General features: G+C 45.7%; 1 protein-coding gene across 5 annotated transcripts in view; it reads right to left on the reverse strand.

Moving 5' to 3' along the window:
* Nucleotides 1–1,102: 1,102 nt before the first annotated feature.
* The window catches only part of Csgalnact1 (chondroitin sulfate N-acetylgalactosaminyltransferase 1), a 334,708-nt gene continuing 317,048 nt past the window's right edge, over nt 1,103–18,762 (reverse strand). For all 5 annotated transcript variants that reach the window (XM_029532248.1, XM_021219074.2, XM_029532247.1 and 2 more), the window contains 4 exons: nt 18,090–18,268; nt 17,166–17,260; nt 6,699–6,780; nt 1,103–2,991 (listed from right to left, as the gene is read on the reverse strand). In XM_029532248.1, the coding sequence (XP_029388108.1) occupies nt 2,702–2,991; nt 6,699–6,780; nt 17,166–17,260; nt 18,090–18,268 (646 nt within the window). In that variant the 3' untranslated portion in view covers nt 1,103–2,701. The remainder of the gene's footprint in view (nt 2,992–6,698; nt 6,781–17,165; nt 17,261–18,089; nt 18,269–18,762) is intronic.

The raw sequence follows: 18,762 nt of genomic DNA on the forward strand, positions 1-18,762 counted from the left end.
ACACCATGACCAAGGCAACTCTTGGAAGTACACCATTTCACTGGGGCTGGCTTACAGTTTCAGAGCTCCAGAGCTCCCTCGGTAACTTTAGATTTCTTTTCAAATCATCATGGGAAGTAATGCGCTTCCTTATGGGTCCCCACCATGTGTGCGCACATTGGGTGTCTTGCTCCACTGCTCTCCACTTTATTTCTGAGACAAAGGTCTTTCACCTTTCATGCTGTTTCAGCCAGAGTAGCTTCACTCCAGTCTTTGCTTTCCACTATCCCAGTCTGGGAGCTAGAGGAGATTTGCGCTCTCTTTCCCCACCAAGCGTTCTTCCTAGTTCCCTAAGAAACTGTTCAAATCAATTCATGGCCAGCTGTGCTTGTATACAACCATAGCCAAGGCATTGAGAGTCTGAGGCAGGAGGAGCACTGTGAGTTTCAGCCCATCCTGGGCTACCAAGTGAGACCTGGTCTCAAGAAACGAACGAAAACCGTACGTACTCAGTGTCCTTGTCATCTGTAACCTAGCGGGAACACATCAAATGCTGGTTACCCTGGAGTCATCCAGGATTTGCAACACCAAGAGACATCTGAATCTGCTTGATTTGTTTGATGCCTCGCTTCTTGGGAGACAGCAGCAATTCCCCTGACTCTGTGACCAGCACGAGTCAGTCACAAGATCAGCACATCAGGATCACTGTTGGGAAACAGCAGCCACAGGCCCTGAAGTCTCTAAAATTACCAGAGCGTGTGATTGCAAAGGCATCAGGCATCGTGTAAAGGGGTTTCAGAAATCATTTTTTTCAATGTCATCTAAGTAAAATTAGCATAAGTGAAATGTCAAATTTTTCATTCTGTCCTAGAGGTTCTCAGCCAGGGGTCATGCTCCTGTTCCTTTAGTACTTGACAATGATTGGAGACATTCTGGTTGTCAAAAGCCGAGGGGGAGACGCCCCTGACATCCTGGTGTGTAGAGGAACTGTGGGGATTTTGCATGGTACATTCCCCTCCCCCACTAAGCGATCAAGCTCCAAATTTCAACAGTGTCAGTACTGGGAAGCCCTGATCTATGCACAAAAGAATTTCCCCAAACTCAAGACACACAATCCTATTATGGAAAGAAATCAAATTCACAGATTTTATTTAGCTGTGCAATGCCACCTTCCATTCATGTCTTGTGTTTTAATTAAATTTTATAAACTACCAGTACAAATCAATACAATGCTTTTTTTTTTTTTTTAAATAACACACAGCTTGAGTGTTCTTGAAGCATTAAACAATGAGTTCACTGTGGGCAAACAGAAGGCACAGAGACGGAGAGGTGATCAGTCCATGCGTCTGGTGCTGGCTAATAAATAAATAATTTGCATATGGATGTAGAAACCACTCAATGTTAATCAGATTTATTTTTTTAAAAAAAGAATTTGGAGTTGTAAGAAAATGCTTCGGAAACATCTCAGCAATCAGTAACATTATTTTAAAAATAAGTTGCTTCCACATAGCCAGGAATGAATGGAAATATAGCAAAATCTTCCATCTCATTGGATTAATGGATTGGTCTTTCAAAATACATATTTAGATATATATTTCCTGGCGTTTTCTTCTTATGCAAACCAGAGACCAAGAAGAGCACCCTGTTTTGAAAAGTGATTGTTTGGTTCATAACTTTGGTTTATTCAAACAGGTCAGAAAGTGGTCCCCATTTCTCCAGAGGAGAAATTATGTTCTCTAATAAGTATACCGAGGGCTTCTTAGTGTCTTTTCTTTCTCCAGTGTTTGTTCCTCTTTGGATAGTCTTAGATAGTTTCTAGACACCTTTCTCTCCGCAGCCCCACACATAGCCTTTGCGTGGTCTGAGATTGGTCAGTCCTTAGATCAGAGCTCCACATGCTTGCAACTGGAGGTACTCCTCCTGCACCTCTGCGTGTATCTTCTTGCCAGCTGTGGTGGTACCCACCTTTAATCTCAGCACTCAGGCTTCAGAGGCAGGAGGATCATAATTTCAAGTTTATCTCGGGCTCTGTGTCAAGACTGTCTCAAGTAAACAAATCAACAAAAACAACAAAAACTAAAATAAAATCTTAAAAAAAAATCATAAAAGTGTATATACTACAATATGCTCCTACTGAGGCTTGCAAATGGGTAATTAAATAAGCATAATACTAAGAAGCAAAAACAAAAGTGCATTTTTAGAATAAAGATGACTAAACAATAATGGGACAGAGAGGGTTTTTTTTGTTGTTGTTGGTTTGTTTTTTGGTTTTTTGTTTAATACTGGGGAAATGACAGTTTCCATGGTTCGTTTACAGGTCCCTTTGATTTTGCTCACTGTCTCATGGAGGACGCTAATGTCAGAGATCTCCACTTTTCACACAGATCCTCTGCTGGGTCTGAGACTTTGGTAGTCCTGGTAGTACCAAAGCCCTCTGATGTAACCAATTCTAATAAGAGAAACCAGTGTGTTTGCTTCTCATTCTAGTAAACGTTCTACAAAACTGGTCTGCGCTTGTGAATATTTCGGTGAGCAGGAACCAGAGAGATCATTTGCTGTAAACACAGCAGCGTCACCATACACGGAGCCAACAGAATCCCGAGACTAGACTCTCCTTTCATCTCTCACTCATCAGTCAGATACTTTGTTGCCCTTTGTTGCATCTTCAGTAAGTGCCAAAGGCAAAGGCTTTAAATGTCTCTGCTAATCTGTGCCTAGCAGATCATGTCTTTTTACTGCTGGTTTTCTGCTTCTGTTTGCGAAGGTGAGCCTCTATTTCATGCCGGAAGACAAGCATCCCCAGCTGCCCATGGGATGCTTCATTCATAGCCTTTGATTGCATGCACATCTTGTACTGCTCAGGGGTCAGTTCATCCATACAGTGCTTTTCATGCCACAGATGGAAAAGTCCCCGTACAGGCGTGCGGACCACTATGAGGTTGCTATGGAGATATTTCCGGTACAGGTGCACATCTTCACCGCCCCAGCCTTTGATGTCCAGGTCAAATCCACCTGTGGGGACAGAACATGCTATTGAATTGTGTGGCGTGCACTTGGCTGCGAGGGACTTTTCAGCAAGAGGCATAATGGGAGTGGCTGGGAAGATAGTTCAATTGATGAAATGTTTTGTGGTGTCAGCGTGAGAAACTGAGTTCAGTGACCCAGAACACATATTACATTTTCCTTTTAAAGCCAAGAGTGGATCACTGAAAGACTGGCTTGTGCTTTGAATTCCAGCAGCAGGAAAGTAGGGACAGGTAGATGGCCTGGGTTTGCTGGCCACTCACCCTAACCTGCTTGACAAGTTCCAGACCATTGGGAGACTCTATCTCAAAATTAAAATGTGGATGGGTGGGTGAGCAAACACCCTCATAGAAGCAGAGGGGAGGGGGGATGGGATAGGGTGTTTTTGGGGGTTGAGGGACAGGGAAAGCCGATAACATTTGAATTTAAATAATGAAAATATCCAATAAAACAAATGTGGATGACACCTGAGGAATATTTGAGTTTGTCTCCTGGCTTCCACCTGATCCCCATATACACAATAAAAAGGTATTTATGTGAGGTGCTATTTGAAGCTCCATCCATCCAAATTACGCATATCCATCTGGGCTAGAGACTTTGGATGGATGTGGCCAATAGGAATGATCTTCGTGGCAGACCATGCAAACTTCTTCATGTAACAAGATGTGGGAAGCAGGTGCAGCCGCATGGGCCAAGATGGCGCCCTGGCTCATTGCCAAGCCCCGTGATCCCTGCTTGTTTACCAAGAACCTGAACATGCACACTTGAATGATCATGCTCTGCCTGCCTGACGCATAGCATCATACAGCATGATATGGAGTCACTGGCCTATCATCGCGCACCCTGTCTGCGTGCATGGCTCGTGTACAGAGCGTGCTGAATGCTGATTGGATGATGAAGAGTGGTAAGAGACGAGTTCAGAGGTCGGATGCAGATAAATTGGGGACCCCCCCCCAGAATAAAGCAGAAGCTGCTTGAACCCTGTCTTGGTGTACATGTAGTCTTTTCCCTCCTCTGCTGGCCAGAGTCTGGGGTCATGGCAACAAGACATTGGGCAGGATTCTAAGAACTGGACTGCTTGCAAAAGTAATAGTAGTACTAATGAATAGCCGGGGCCCAGGATTAAGAGCTTCAAGGCACCCTTCTTTTTGAACATGACACCTTGCAATTTAAATCCTGTATTTCTGTCTGGGTATTGGCTTCCTTCTGCCACTGCAAGCAGAATAAACCTTGGGGCTTGTGGGGTAAATGAGTTAAAATGGGGGTTTGCAAAAGGAAAAAAACACTCCCATAAAAGAACTCTTCCTTTCCTAGGCTATATCAGTCCTGAACGTTCATGTGTACCCTCCCCATAGGCTGCTGGCTCATGTTAACTGGTGGGCTTCACTATCAGTTCTGGGGCTTGAGAAAGCTCTTATCTCATGGGACTTTGACCTCCTTCCCCTGTTGCGGGTGTCTCACTGTGGGGAAGGAACATGCCCTTCCATTTGCTTTCCTTTCTGCTTAGCCAGGGTCTCATGTGGCTTGGACTGGCTACAAATTCACTGTGTAGCCAAGGCTGCCTTCATCTTCCAAGTGCTTGGATTACAGCTGTTTGTCACCATGCCATAGGCTGCTTTTTCCCTTAACCGACAGCCTATCGGGTCCCAGGTAGAGCCAAAGAAGAACCAGCCCTTCCTTTATTTGTTCTGCATTTACCTGCATGTTGTATCCAGCCAGCTCTTTTGAGAAACAGCCATGCCAAGACCATACTCAGCACCCTGTCCCAGACATTTTATGTAGTCTCTTTATCCGTGCCTGCATACCCCAGCTACACTACTCTGATCAGGGCCAACTCAAACCAGAAAAATTCAGAACCAGAAATCCCAACCAACCAACCCCAAGCTGTGTCTATGAGTGACTGTGACACACGCAGGAGAGATCCTGTGTCTGGCACCCTGCATTTGGATGACTTCTCCTAGCATGGTTGCTAGTTAAATTGTCAAGTTTTAGGATGTTGTTTTGTTTTTTTCTGAGTCAAGGTCTTGCTGTAGAGCCCAGTCTGGCCTTGAATTTGCATTTCTATGGCCTCTGCAGGGAATAGAAGAATGAGCTTATGTGACCATGCCTGCCTGAACTTTGGGGTATTTAAAAACCTTAAACGAAGTAGAGTCATAACAAAACAAGCTAGAATCTAGTAAGGGTTTGTCTTGCTGACCTAAATTTATTACTGTCTTCAGCATCTCGCATTAAATCCAGGGTCATAAGGAAGACACATGCAAATAAGGACATGATTGCAAAGAATAGGGGACTCTGAAGCTTGAGGTCATGGCAGTGGCCCCTAGAGGCCTTCCCAGGTCCCTGTGCTCCTCTCCTTGAAGGTACAGTGACATCTATCTTCATAGAACCCAAGGTAATACTAATCCAAATTTGATAAACTTAGGAGTCATCACCCCATTAGGTCATCGTCCTCTGTACAGGGCAAGGGAACAATAGCGAGTATTACTTCAGGGACTCTGACAGGCATGTCACCACTTAGGCATACTCCCCAGAGAGAGGTTAAAGGGCACCTGTCACTCTAGACTGACACCATGCTCTTCTGCTGCCTCCTAGGGGACAAGTTCTTTCATATTTATTTTCATCTTAATATGGTTATTTCTGTGGAGTCCTAAGGTCTCTGGATTCCACAGAACAAAACAAACCCAGGCCTGACTTGACTTCCAGATGGGAAGCTTTAGAGCAGGCTTGGGGGAGGCTACGGAAGAGAGAAGGGTGTGGTACCCGAGAGGCCTGCCGAGGAGTCTCCCATCACGTCCCATACAGAAGGGCTTCCCTGGCCCCTCAAAGCCCAAGTCAAGGTTTTGGACTTATTCCTTCCTGCCCTAGCCATGTGTAATCCAGCCTACTCTCACCTTCCGTTTGCTGTGAAGTCCCAGGAGATCCCTTTTCCTCTAAGCTCTTTGGCCTGTTCTGCTGAAACCCACGGGCCTTTCCTTTCTGAGTTTTGGAATCCTGTAGGCAGGCTCATATGTATTTGAAAATGGGTTCTTGTAAGCTTCTATGTGTGTGCCTCTGTACATTTTCGTGTGTATGTGTTTATACATGTATATGATATGCATATATGCAGGTATATGTTTATATGAATGCATGTCTGAATATATAAGTATGTGCATGTATCTATGTGAATAAATGTGTATATATGTTTCTCTGTGTGCCTGTGTATGTGTGTCATTGAGAACATTTGTATATACACATCCACATCTCTGTGTTGATGCATATCTGTGTGTCTGTATGTGTGGACACGTTCGCACATGGGTATTCATGTTGACAACAATTGTATACTCAGAGCTTAAAGTGGCAAATAAGGATCATCAGAGTAAAGCACCGGTCCTCTTTGTATGTGCTTTTCTCAGATTGCCTTCCTTTTCCCCATCACTTTGCTGGAGACTCACAATGTCCACCTTAGTGGGTTCCACAGCAAGAACCCACAGAGGAGGAGGTGCCACGGAAGAACTTGCTTGAATGTTGTCATTGTAAAAGCATGGGTGGTACTGGGTACACCTGAGAGGGGTTGGTGCATATGACAGGGTCTTAAGTGTTGCCTCCTGTGACCTGGGGGCAGCACTGTTTGTGGAAATGGCAACACCTTGACCAAGAGAACCTGGTCTGTGGGACAGTGGCCTCCAGGTGGCAGTAGACACAAAGTTTTATCTCACCTATGTTGATGAAGTCTGACCGGTACTGACAAGTCATCCCAAATCCAAAGTCCCTCCAAAACCCTGTTTCCTTCTTTATGACCTGCAAGGAAGAAGCCGTCAGGGAGAGTATATAAAAGCAGTTTTCACACACTTAGATGAGCAAAGCCAAAACCCAGGCAAGATGGGAGTGTGAGTGTGTTCCTGCATGTGAGTGTGCTCGTGCCAAATTAAATTACAATAAGCTAACCAAGTCCAAAGAGGAGCCTTGTGGTTTTTGGCACCTCTGGCTAGGTTGCTTCTAGGGTGTCGGCATGACAACACGCACATGCACTCTCTCACACACCACAAATCTCAGAGAGCAAGGTTTTCAGTGGAGCCATGGAAAAGCCACCCACGTTTGGCCTGGTCCCAGTGCCAGGGAGAAGTGAGGTCAGGCCTGTCACACAGGCCTGGGCACTGAGCCAGCAAAGGCTCAGGAAGTTGAGCAGAGGCCCCGGGAATAACTTGGAATTCACAGGCCAACAACAGAGAAAGAGAAGAAGTACCCAAGAGAGGTCCCAGTTGTTCCCTGTTCCCTGGCCCCCACTACCTCTGGCTGGCAGAGGAGAGGGTAGGTCTAAAGGATGAAGAAAAGCTCATGCTGGAAGTGCCAGCCCACAGTGACTGAAAAAAACAAAAAACAAAACAAAAAACAAAACAAAAAACAAAAACAAAAAAACAAAACAGAGCAACGTAGCTCTGCTAGGTTTCTTCCTTTGGAGAAAAATTCCAACATTTGCTGAAGCTACAATACATAAACAATAATAGCGATTGCCATGTGCACACACACACACACACACACACACACACACACACACGCCCTTACACATACCGGGACCCACATCCACATGCACAGATGCAGGCACACATACACTTGTTAAAAGTGAGTCTAAGAATGGCGTTGAAATCCTTATAGGTACTTTCCCCCATGGATCCCTGTAGTTCCTATAGGTGCTTAGAAAGCAGGAAATGCCCTCCCTTGGACAAGGGAAATGGAGGCCTTAAGAGGGTCTGTAGTACTGATGCCAGGCTCTGGGAGTTGTTCATTTGTAACAGCTCAGGGGAGGAGGGGCAGTCTTGTTCCAGCTCCACTACTGGTCACTCTTTTTTTTATTTTTAATTTTAACTTTTCATTGATTCTTTTTGAGTTTCACATCATATACCCAAGTTCCACTAATCTCCCCCAACCCTTTGTATCTGCCCTCTGTCCTTCGCCCTAGCAATGCCCACCCCTGCAGACAAAAGAAAATAAAAAACAAAAATAGACAAAACGAAGCATAGAAAACATCTTGTCAATAAATACATGTACATTTAAAAAAAACCAACATCTTGTCGTGGAAATGGTAGTGCGTCCCACAGTATACCCTTGAGTTCACACAGTTTTCCTTGTAAATGCACATTGCAAGGAGTCATTAGTCTGGTTTGAGGCCAACCATCAGTACTGCACCCTCACCTGGACTCCTCTTGGTTATCCTGTTGCCCTGTGCTGCCATGGAGATCCTGCAGCCTTGCATCTGTAGGACTTACCCTTCCACATGCTCAAGCACATGAGGTAGATTTGGGTGTGGACCAAGTCAAAGCCCTGGATGTGGGCCTTGATGGTAGCCGAGTTGGTCGTCCCACCAGCCCTCCTGTACCTGCGCCACCTGTGTAAGCTCTCCAGCACCGGTCTGGATAGCTCACCCAATGCTGCAGCCCACAGAGAACAGGGCCAGCTCTCCTACTCTCATGGCCTTGGGGCCAGGTTACCAGCACAAAAGTCAGCAGAGCCAACTCAATGCTGCCCAGTCAAGGTGCTGGCGCTGCTCTCCTGCAGCTCATGAGGGGAAGGGCCAGCTTTCCCACTTTCATGACCCCAGGCTACTGGCCACTCTTTCTTATTCTCAGAAAGGCCTCTTCATTTCAAGGCCCCACTCCCTTTCCTATCTGATGAAGAATTGAGAATCATAAATCATAGTTAAAGAGTCTTCCAGGTCATGTATTATGTCACTATGATTCCATGTTCTAGAACCCTCCCACAGCCTAAATTATATCCAATAAATGTCTTGCAAAAGAGGTAATGAATCATAAACATTCTTTTATCAAGAGTTCAATAGTGCACAATCTACGGCAGGCTGTGGACGCAAAAATTTGATCATGATGAGGCTCTGTAAAAATTCTGTCCTGGAGTTGGGGGGGACTCAGGAAGACCCACCTACCACTCTCCAAGGATTTGTGTGCAGTTAATGGTTGCTGGGGTGGGAAAAAGAGATCTCTACCAGTGGTGTAGGGTGGTGTAAGCACTGATAAGTTACAGACACTGTTGCAAATAATGGCCCACCCATGCCCCTGCAGGCAGCCCTGGTGAAATTCATCAGGTCACCAAACAAAACAACAGATGGGGGCAGCAGAATTAAAGGAGGCTTGGGGAAACTGCATAAGGCAGGAAAATCTGGGGATTCAAGATGGAGATTGAGTAGATTTTGTTTGTTTGTTTGTTTTATTTTATTTTTTGTTTTTTGTTTTTTCGAGATAGGGTTTCTCTGTCCTGGAACTCATTCTGTAGACCAGGCTGGCCTCGAACTCAGAAATCTGCCTGCCTCTTTCTCCCGAGTGCTGGGACTGAGTAGATTTTTAAATAGATTTTGTTCCTTCTCTATTAGGTAAAATGTTTTATTGCACTCAACAGTTCAGCATCCCAGGGTTCTACGGCCCAGGGTTCTAAATATCTCACAGACGTGATGTGGAAGAGAAGCGCCAGTATCCAAACTTCAGATATTTGGCTGGACTCTACACAGGATTTACAAGACAGCTCCATGCTGGAAGAACCATGAGGCAGAACTGAGGAGGAAGTGTAAGACCCTCCCGAGAAGCAGCTGCCCTAAAATGCTGGGCTGAATCAAGGTTGTGCTGAAGGACATAGATGGAAGGGTGATACCCACGTGCAGTGGTGTGATGGGAACACACCTACTTATGCCCCAGGGGCTGCACTATAGAAACAGTTACTTAGTTGGTTTTAAAGCTGGTAAGCCACAGAAAGTAACCCTGGGAAGAAGCCGCTGAAATACAGGCTTTTTGTGGAAATGGACATGGTTGTCCCACAGTGTGTAATTTCAGGGCAATGGATTTCACTTATTAGAAGGTCTACCACCACAGCTGGACCAAGTTGCTAGCTGGACCAAGTTACTGACTGGAATGTCACCCTTGCGGAGCAGCCTGGCAGAAATGCAATGCTCTAGAGTTCTCTTCCGATGGGACGGCATCATATTACTGCTGAAGACCCTACAAACGGCACAGAGGCTTGCATTCCACTACCCAGGCCTGCCTGCCTCCTCCTCCTCCTCCTCCTCGAATCCCCTTCAACCCTTCAACCCTCTACATCAGTGCTTCTCAACCTTCCTAATTCTTCAACTGTTTAATACAGTTCTTCATATTGTGTTGACTCCCAATCATAAGATTATTTTTATTGCTACTTCACAACTGCAATTTTACTGCTGTTGTGAATCATAATGTAAATATCTGTGTTTTCTGATGATTTTAGGTGACCCCGTGAAAATGTTTTTCAACTCCAAAAGGTTGACAACCTACAAGTTGTTAAGTTCTACACAGTCCTGTTTCTTGACTCCCCCAAACTCCCCAAACTCCCCAGGCTCACAGGCATCCAAGGTAACCCTATAGGCTCTGCTTAGCCACCTGTCCCTTGCTCACCATTGCTCAGAGTGGTCACCCTGACTCTCTGGACCAATGCTAATACAATTGCTAGTACCCATTTTCCCTCTATACTGTGACCGTGGCTTAACATATTTGTAATATGAGCAGTTCTCTGAAATGTGAAATGAGCTCATGGGTATATTTGTTTCTCGGTTTGTTTCTTCATCTACCACCTTTGGGAAACAGCAGTAAGGGACTTAGTCCCCTGTGTCTCCAGCACCCAGAACGCTACTGGCCACACGGCTGTGCAATTAATAAGTCCTTCTTCAGCAAATGGAGAAGGAACACTTCTAAGGTAACCATGACTCCTGGCTTCAAGTGGAAATAAAAATGGCTTCGAGTGAGAGACACTTGATAGCAAGCATCTCCTCAAAAGCATAGGTGGCCCACTGGTGACAACTGTCAGGACTGGACAGATCTTGACCAATAGGCAAAAGTGTTATCACCTTCTTGAGACCTAAGGCATAAAGTCTGACTTAAAACACATTGACTCAGGCATAAGGAATTCTACTGATCTGCCCAACTGTTAAAATATATACTCCAATGTTCCCACTACAGGAATGCCTTACAAGTTTCCCATCTTTTTCTCTTACTCTGAATTTCATTGGTCAATCTACAGGAGCCACTGCCGCTTTAAGGATGTCCTTTGTAGCTAGCCTCCTGTCCACTCTTTCTCCAGCACCTTCCTACCCCACAGAAGTTCACAAAAGACTGCAGGCCCAATTATATGATAAAAGGGATGTATTTCAGGTTGAGTCTTCCCCATCAAGTTTCTAGAATCACAGCTTTGCGGGCAAGTCATGTGACAGGGGTAATTATTTTTTTTATTATGATCAAAGCACAAAACACAAAGCAGCAACTCTCTCTAGAGCTGTGGGAACACAGCTGCCCCACAGCCGCACAGGCAGCCCGGAGCTCAGGCAGTTGCCTGTCTGATTTAATGGTGTTAGGTTGGACGGAAGCCTATGAAACAATCTGGATCTTCAGATCAAGTAGGGAAAAAAAAAAAGACTTCAGGCAGAGCATTCTATCTAAATCACAGAGCATGTTCCAAGAACCAACGCTAGAGCTGACCAGCCTTCTACATCCTAGAATGCCTGGCAGTGGGGCCTGCTTACAGGCACACAGCCCAGAAACTTACACAGGGTCCTGGGCTTGCTGCAGCCATCTTTAAATTCTGAACGTTTTGGAACAAGGATTTTGGGTTTGTTCTGAGATGTTTTACTGATGTTTCAGGTCCTGTACATGAATATGAAAGTCCTTGAACTGCAGCAATTTCTAGGTAGCACCATGCATTGTGCACTCTTTATTATCTGGAAACTGAAGGGCCAGTGAGTGCACTGCAGAGGGTTCCAGAAGCAAAGGCTGTGTCCTCTTCTTGAGACCTCTTCAAACACAGGCAGAATGATTTCCCCGAGTTCATTCAATCTGTTGTAGCAGAGCTCAGAGCTGGGATTCCCTTGAATAGTCTGGTGTAATTTCTTAAGAAATAATGTATTCTGGAGTCAGAGTCTCCAGAATTTATTTAATCGTAGCCTTAGACCTCATCTCCTCCCAGATCCTCCCAGAGCCTTATTTTCACACATCTCATTGGTTTCTGGATAAAGGATGGTTTCAGGTTGGACATGGATTCTCCAGGTTTCTCCTGTCGGAGATCTAGACTCTTGGTCCTTCTAGACGCACACGGAAGCCAAAGAATACATTTCCTTCAGCTCATCATCAAGCTTAGCCTCACGGTGCAGCACCTAGATCTCTCCCTCTCCTGTGCAGCGGCTGCAAGAGTCTGAGACAGGGTGGATTAGTACCCTCTGAGCCCAGACTCACGGATGTGTGAATGGAGATGCTGATGTCACTTGCCCATGTCGAGAATTATGGGAGATTACATGGTCACAGTGAGGGATTCTCAGAGGGCACCTGGGAACATCACTTTTGCTACTTAGTAAGTGTAGGCTTTCTGAGTCAACAAAACCAGACCGCAAGGGCACACTGCATAGACCATGCTCAGTGGGCTATGCTAAAAACTGAAGCACAGGTCAGCGCTTAATATGGTCAGTAATTCACCCCCATCCCCATCCCCCCCAAAAAAATCTTGACTAAGGAGCTGAGAACTGGCTTCTTGATAAAATAACTGCTCCACAAATACAAAGTCCTGAGTTTGGACCCCTGGAGCTCACATATAAAGCTAGGTGTAGTGACATGTGTGCCTAACCTTACTGTTCACCGTCTGCCCAGGCTAGTTAGATCAGGGAGTTAAATATTCAGCGAGAGAGGGTGGAGAAGGAGGAGGAAGAAGAGGAAGAGGAGGAGGAGGAAGAGAAGGAGAAAAAGAAAAGGGAGAGAGGGAGAGGACAGAGAGGAAAGGAGGGAGAGAGGGAGGGAGGAAGCAAAAAGGAGGAAGGAAGAGACAGATGGAAAGTGAGAGAGACAGACACAGAGAGAGACAGGGCTAGTCAGACAGACAGACAGACAGACAGACAGACAGAAGCATAAGGTGGGAGGAAGAAGCAGGGCCCAATCGAGAATAGGAACAGCATAAGAGAGGATGATAATAGGAGGAAAAATATGACTTAAAACATTAATACATGTATGAACTGCAAATAATTGAAATTAGGGGGGGACAATGATCAGTGAAGACACTTGATACCCACCTCTGGGTTTGCACACAAGCTGTTTTGGGAGGTAAAGAGGTGCAGGTGTATTCACGGGGTGGGGGGGACAAATGAGCAGCACACCCCATAATCATTGCAGAGAGTCACAAAGAAAGAGGCTTAAGCGGGAGGGGTTACTACACAGCAGGCTGAGAGACTACAACCGGGAAGGTGGTGACCTGGGGAACAAGGACAGCATTCAGAGTCCAAGAGCAGGTATGCTGCACAATAGCAGGCTAGCATGGGTACTCTGGGGTTGGTACCATCTGCCAGGTGGTGAGGTTCATGGAGGACTATTAGTCCCAACAAGAAATCAGAGCCAGTCCATGCTGGCTCACCAGATTTGTACACATCTCTTCACAGCTGTGTGCCCTGTGGTAACACATTGGTTAGCTGGTGGGGGGGGGGGGAGTCACAGTGGGATTATTTACACCATGGAAATTGGCAAATACCATCATCAGGGCATTTTCCCCACTTCTTTCCAAGAGTGGGTTGCCAAACATTTGCTAGCGTGCCACTGGCTTTGCGCCATAAATGCTTTTTTAAAAAGAGAAGTGGAGTTAATTTGTTTATTCAAAACCAGCCTCTGGCAGAGGGTAAGGAAAGACCGGAGTGTGGGGAGGGTCGGCATCTAAAGATAGAAGAAGCAGGAGACTTCTGTGGGGACCTAAGCCAGAGCTGACAGGCAGAGCCAGCAAGGTGGAATGTTTAAAGTGATCACTGATTTCATTGACAGTCATCCCTTCTTCAGCATGCTGTTTCTGCATTAAAGCACTAGCAAGTTTCATCTCATGGCTTCAAATTCAAAACATTAAATATTAGTATGAAATTCCACAGTGTCACTCATTACTAATGACTAGTATGCAGAAGTTTAAGAAGAAAGTCATCCGCGCGCGCGCGCACGCACACACACACACACACACACACACACACACACACACAAATCCTTGCTTCATCTGCAGGCAAAACAGAAAATGACAGGGCTGATAACGGTGAAAACTCATAACTGGGACATTGAGCAGGAGGTTGTATTTGCGGGCTGTTGGGAAAGGTTGTCTCTTGTTTGCATAGGTAAATAACTTTTATTATAGCCCCATTCTGAGCCAACATTCCCTGTCTCATCTGAGGTGCTGATGAGTTCCAGGGAAGGCTATCAAGGATTTGCGAACATCCACAGTCTCTTTCTAGACTGAGCCAAAATGCAACCTCAGGAGGAACTATCTTCTAATGTATCCACCTCCAGCCATTACTTTTTATTTTATGGTGACTTGCTACTTACACATTCTGTCTCTGCTATATTAATTTCTGTGGTTTGATGTGTGCCTCTAGAATTCTCTTCAGGCCATTTCCTTTCCGCATCAGCTCTCTAGGGGGTGCTCAGCAAGTCTAGTCTCCCTGCTCAAGAGGAAGGATATAATGGGGGGGGGGGGCTGGGCTCTGTCACTCAAAGACCTTTCCAGCTTAATTTTGGGGACAGGTGTGTGTGTTTGTGTATGTGTATGCTGGTGTCTGTCTGTGCTTGCACAGTTGCCTGTGGGTGTTCGTTCATTCATGCTTGTGTAGGGGTCAGAAGTTAACTTTGGGTACCTTCTATCACTCTTGACCCGATTTTTTTTTGACACACGTTGTTCTCCAATGGACCTAGAGCCAGCAGTTTGGGATAGCCTGTCGAGCTAGGGACTGCCTCACATCTGCTGGTATCTTCCTGTCCCCATCAGATCCGCAGGGTCAGGGTTTCAGGCATGTGCTACTCACCTGTCTGGGGTGTGGTGGGGACCTGAATACAGGTTCTTATCTTTCACAGTAAGCACTTCATCCATTGAGCCATCTCCCTAGCCTCTGTCTATGCAGCCGTGGACCAGTTGTTCTGCCTCCATAAAGGATGGTTGAGAGATTTCTCATCAATCAGGTCTGAGTATATAAAACAATAACAGTTTTTCTGACTCCTGCATCAGGGTATGGATCAGACCTTTATAGGCAGCAAGTGACACAGTTTGTCTTGGGACTATAGAGATGGCTCACTAGTGAAGGGGTTTTGCTGCTCTTCCAGAGGACCTGAGTTTTGTTCCAAAGACCTGCATCAAGAGCTTCAAGAGATCTTTTACCCTTCTGAACTTACACATGTAAGTACAAATAAAATTTTAGAAAATGACTTGTTTAATGAAGGTCATAATCACATATTTCTCTGGGGAATGGGAAGTCTTCAAATTGCATTTTGCCGAACTAGATAATTTTAAATACTGACCTCTGAATCAGCAGCTTTATGAACTGGGGGAGAAGTCCATGATGCCTTCAGAAACAAATGTCAAAGTGTAGGTTGACTCAGGGCTGCTAGGTGTGGCCATGGGGATCTGAGTTATTTCTGCCTGGACTGCCTGTTCGGTGAGTCTGACAATTCTGCTTCTACACTGTCTCTCTTTCTGCCTTCTATCCCACCTGCTCTCAGCTGGATGGACTAGAAAGGACAAAACCTTTAGATTAGGAAATGAAAAGAATTCCTTGCAAGCAAAAAGGGCCTTTCTGAGTCTGAACTAAGAAAATTAATCATCGCCGATGCCAAATGTAAAACAGAGCTTTAATTAAAACCAAAGGGAGTTTTATTCTTATTGGTTGAAAGAAAGCAAATACTTTATTCCATTTTTTTCTTAGAGTCCCAAGAGAAGCTTATGACTCCTGGGATGGGAATCCAGAGGCCTTTGTCCTCAGGAGACTTTATTGCTCATGAGTAGAAAACTGGCTCTTAGGCTGTGACACTGAGTTCTTTTCCTCTTTAAAGCCCAGAGAGAGATGTAGCCCTCACCTCACTACGTTTGTAGCGCTAGTGTTTGACAGAGGAAGAGGAGGCCGTTTACGCACTTTCTAGCTTGAGCCCAACAGAATCATGCAGAGCACGTGTTTGCCACCCATGTGCCCTCCTTCCACGGGGCACGAGGAGAGTTAGCTCCATCTTGTTGGCATGTCTATGTCCCAGCTGTATGAAGGTATTCAGTGGGGAAAGCACGGCGTTTTCAGGCTTGCCAACAGGACACAGACGTGTCACAAACAATCTCCCTGCTGGAAAGATCACCCTGAGAGGGGTGACGGAAGAGTCTGTTCTGTGCCCGGGCAGCCGACAGTACAGTGTACCCCCAGATACATTCTACCATCAGCGGACGCCTGAAAATATTAAATGGATAATTCCAGGAATGAGTAAATTATGTTTTTAGTCATGCTTATCTTAGCATATTATTATAATTATTCTATATTATCATTAGTCATTGCTGTTATTCTCTCACTGCTAATGTATAATTTAAATGTTACTATGGGTATAAGAACAGAGAAAGTTACACTATACACAGGCCTTGGTATTACTTATGGCTTTGTATTATTCATTATCGCAGACACTCAGTGACAGTCTTGGAGCATACCCCGCATGCATAAAGGGACACCGTTACAATAGCCTTGGAAGAACATGAGGATTCTCTCCGGGTTTCTCTCCTTTCCCATTTTCTGTTCCGCTTCAATGGCTGGTGATGACAGAGATTGAAGAGGTCTTACCGCTCTGTGGTTCCACAACCCAACGCCTGTGCAGCCAGGATCTTGGCAGAGAAGTCTCTCCACTATTTCCTGGAAAGCTACCTTTGTGGGGACACCAGTGATGCCAACATCTGCCCAGTACCGGGATATGTAGCAGTGGTGACGGGATGGGGTGATCAGATCCTTGCTCTCCCTGTAACCCTGGCATGAGCCCCCCCCCCCCTTTTATCATCTGATTTCACCTAAGAAACAGGAGCATCAGCCTCACTTTTCTTGCTAGATTTTGTAACGGTAAAGAGAAAGCATGCTCTAGCATCCAAGTAATAGTAGTTCCTAAAACGATAGAGGAAAACTATGAAGGTGTGAAATCACCCTCCTGTAAGGCACTGCTCTTCTTTATTTTCTGCTTTAAATATTGCAAGTGCACTGAATCAACATGACACTTGAAGCAAAGGCCAGAAAATCTGCCAAACGTAAAAGCCACCAAGGGGATCGGTCTGCAGATGCCCGCTCACCTCACCTCACAGTCAGGCGCCCCTCGTAATGAGCCATAAGAAGCTGCCACACGGGCATCTGCAGGGTTATTACTCACCAGCTGCTGTCCTAGCGGAGGGATTGCATCGTGATGGCCATAGATGACACCAGGGTTATACTGACTGAACAGAACCGGATAAAATACCTTCTTCCCTGCAAACCAGAAGGCAAACATGCGCTTAAGAGAGTGACTCTTGTCCATATGCACGCAGACGTCTGAAGTAGCCCAGGCATTTACATCCACTCTCACTTGTCTTGTCATTCAGCTCTAGACTAGATCTCAGAAGTAACCCATCAGCTAGGCCAGGAAGTGTAATTCTTGAACCTTTCTGTCCTCCCAGGATGAGAATATACTCAAATTGTTTATAGTCAATGGCCGGAATTATATTCCCCAACGGGATGTGTGTGGAATGCCATGCTGTCTCCATCCTTAAATGCTAGTTCCTAGCACAACCTTAAAGGCTGGCAACGGAGATCAGGAAGAACCTGGGCAGCAGAGGGCTCAGTGTAGCTGCCCTTAACCAATATATGTGGAAGAACCGCCACATTTTAATAGCAAATGACCATAGCAAGATTCTTAGTTAATGGTAGCTGTGCCTAAGTCCACAGATGTATCTGTGGTTTCCTCTAGCCATTGCCTCAGTACCAGCCCCTAACTACCTTTCTCCCTTTAGCGGTGAGTGGCTTTTCCAGGCTCATGTCCTCTGATGTACTGTCTCTCCTGTGTGTGCCCCACTCATCTGACTTTCCAGTGGTAAACAGAAAAGGGCACAAGACAGAGTTCCAGAATTAGTGCGCCTCAGAGGCCCAATGGGCAATACCCAAGGGTGAATTAAACAAGGTCACCGTCCTTGTCTTTGTTACTGGAGGAAAGTGACTCTCAGTCCTGAGCAGAACATCAGAGTGAACTGTACACAGAGCAGTTGCTGAGTGAAAGAGAGAGCTGAGGGACAGAAAGTGGTAAGGACGAAGCAACACAAACCTGGCTGTGTGTTCAGCCTACACGTGTTGAGGAACTCCGAGGTGAAGTAGATGTCTACATCACAGAAAAAGAGCAGGACGTTACTTCCCTTCCAGAAGCGGGCTCCAACATCCAGTCCCTTTCCCCGGGAGAATTCTCCATTCAGCTGGATGAAGGTGAAGTTTCTGAAATTGGCAGCTCTAGGAGGTGGGGAAGCAGAAGGTCAAGGATTGACTCACTAGTACAGTATCCAGGAAGACAGAGTCCCCGAGGGAGTGCATAGCTGGGACCATCCCACTCTGAACATTCTATTACCCGGAGGGAGGGGAGTGTGACCACCAAGCAAGGACAGAGTAGCCAGACTGAATAGACACCACTGGGGTTCAAAGGACAGAGAACACCTAGCAAAGATGTTGTTTTGTTTTGTTTTGTTTTGTGGCAGAGTCTTGCTGTCTAGTCAGGCTGGCTTTGATTTCTTAATCTTCCTGCCTCAGGGGACATTACAGGTATATGCTACAATGCCCAGTTTCTACTGAAATTAGTTTTTTAAAGTTAATGATGTGTACATGTGTGTACAGTTGCTCACGGATTCTAGAAGAAGGTGTTAGGTCCCCGGAGCTGGAGTTACAAGTAGTTGTAAGCCACCCAAAATGTGTGCTGGGAACCAAGTTTGGGTCCTCTCCAAGAACAGTAT

Source organism: Mus pahari, chromosome 19 (genome assembly GCF_900095145.1).
Source record: "Mus pahari chromosome 19, PAHARI_EIJ_v1.1, whole genome shotgun sequence".
Lineage (NCBI taxonomy): Eukaryota > Metazoa > Chordata > Mammalia > Rodentia > Muridae > Mus > Mus pahari.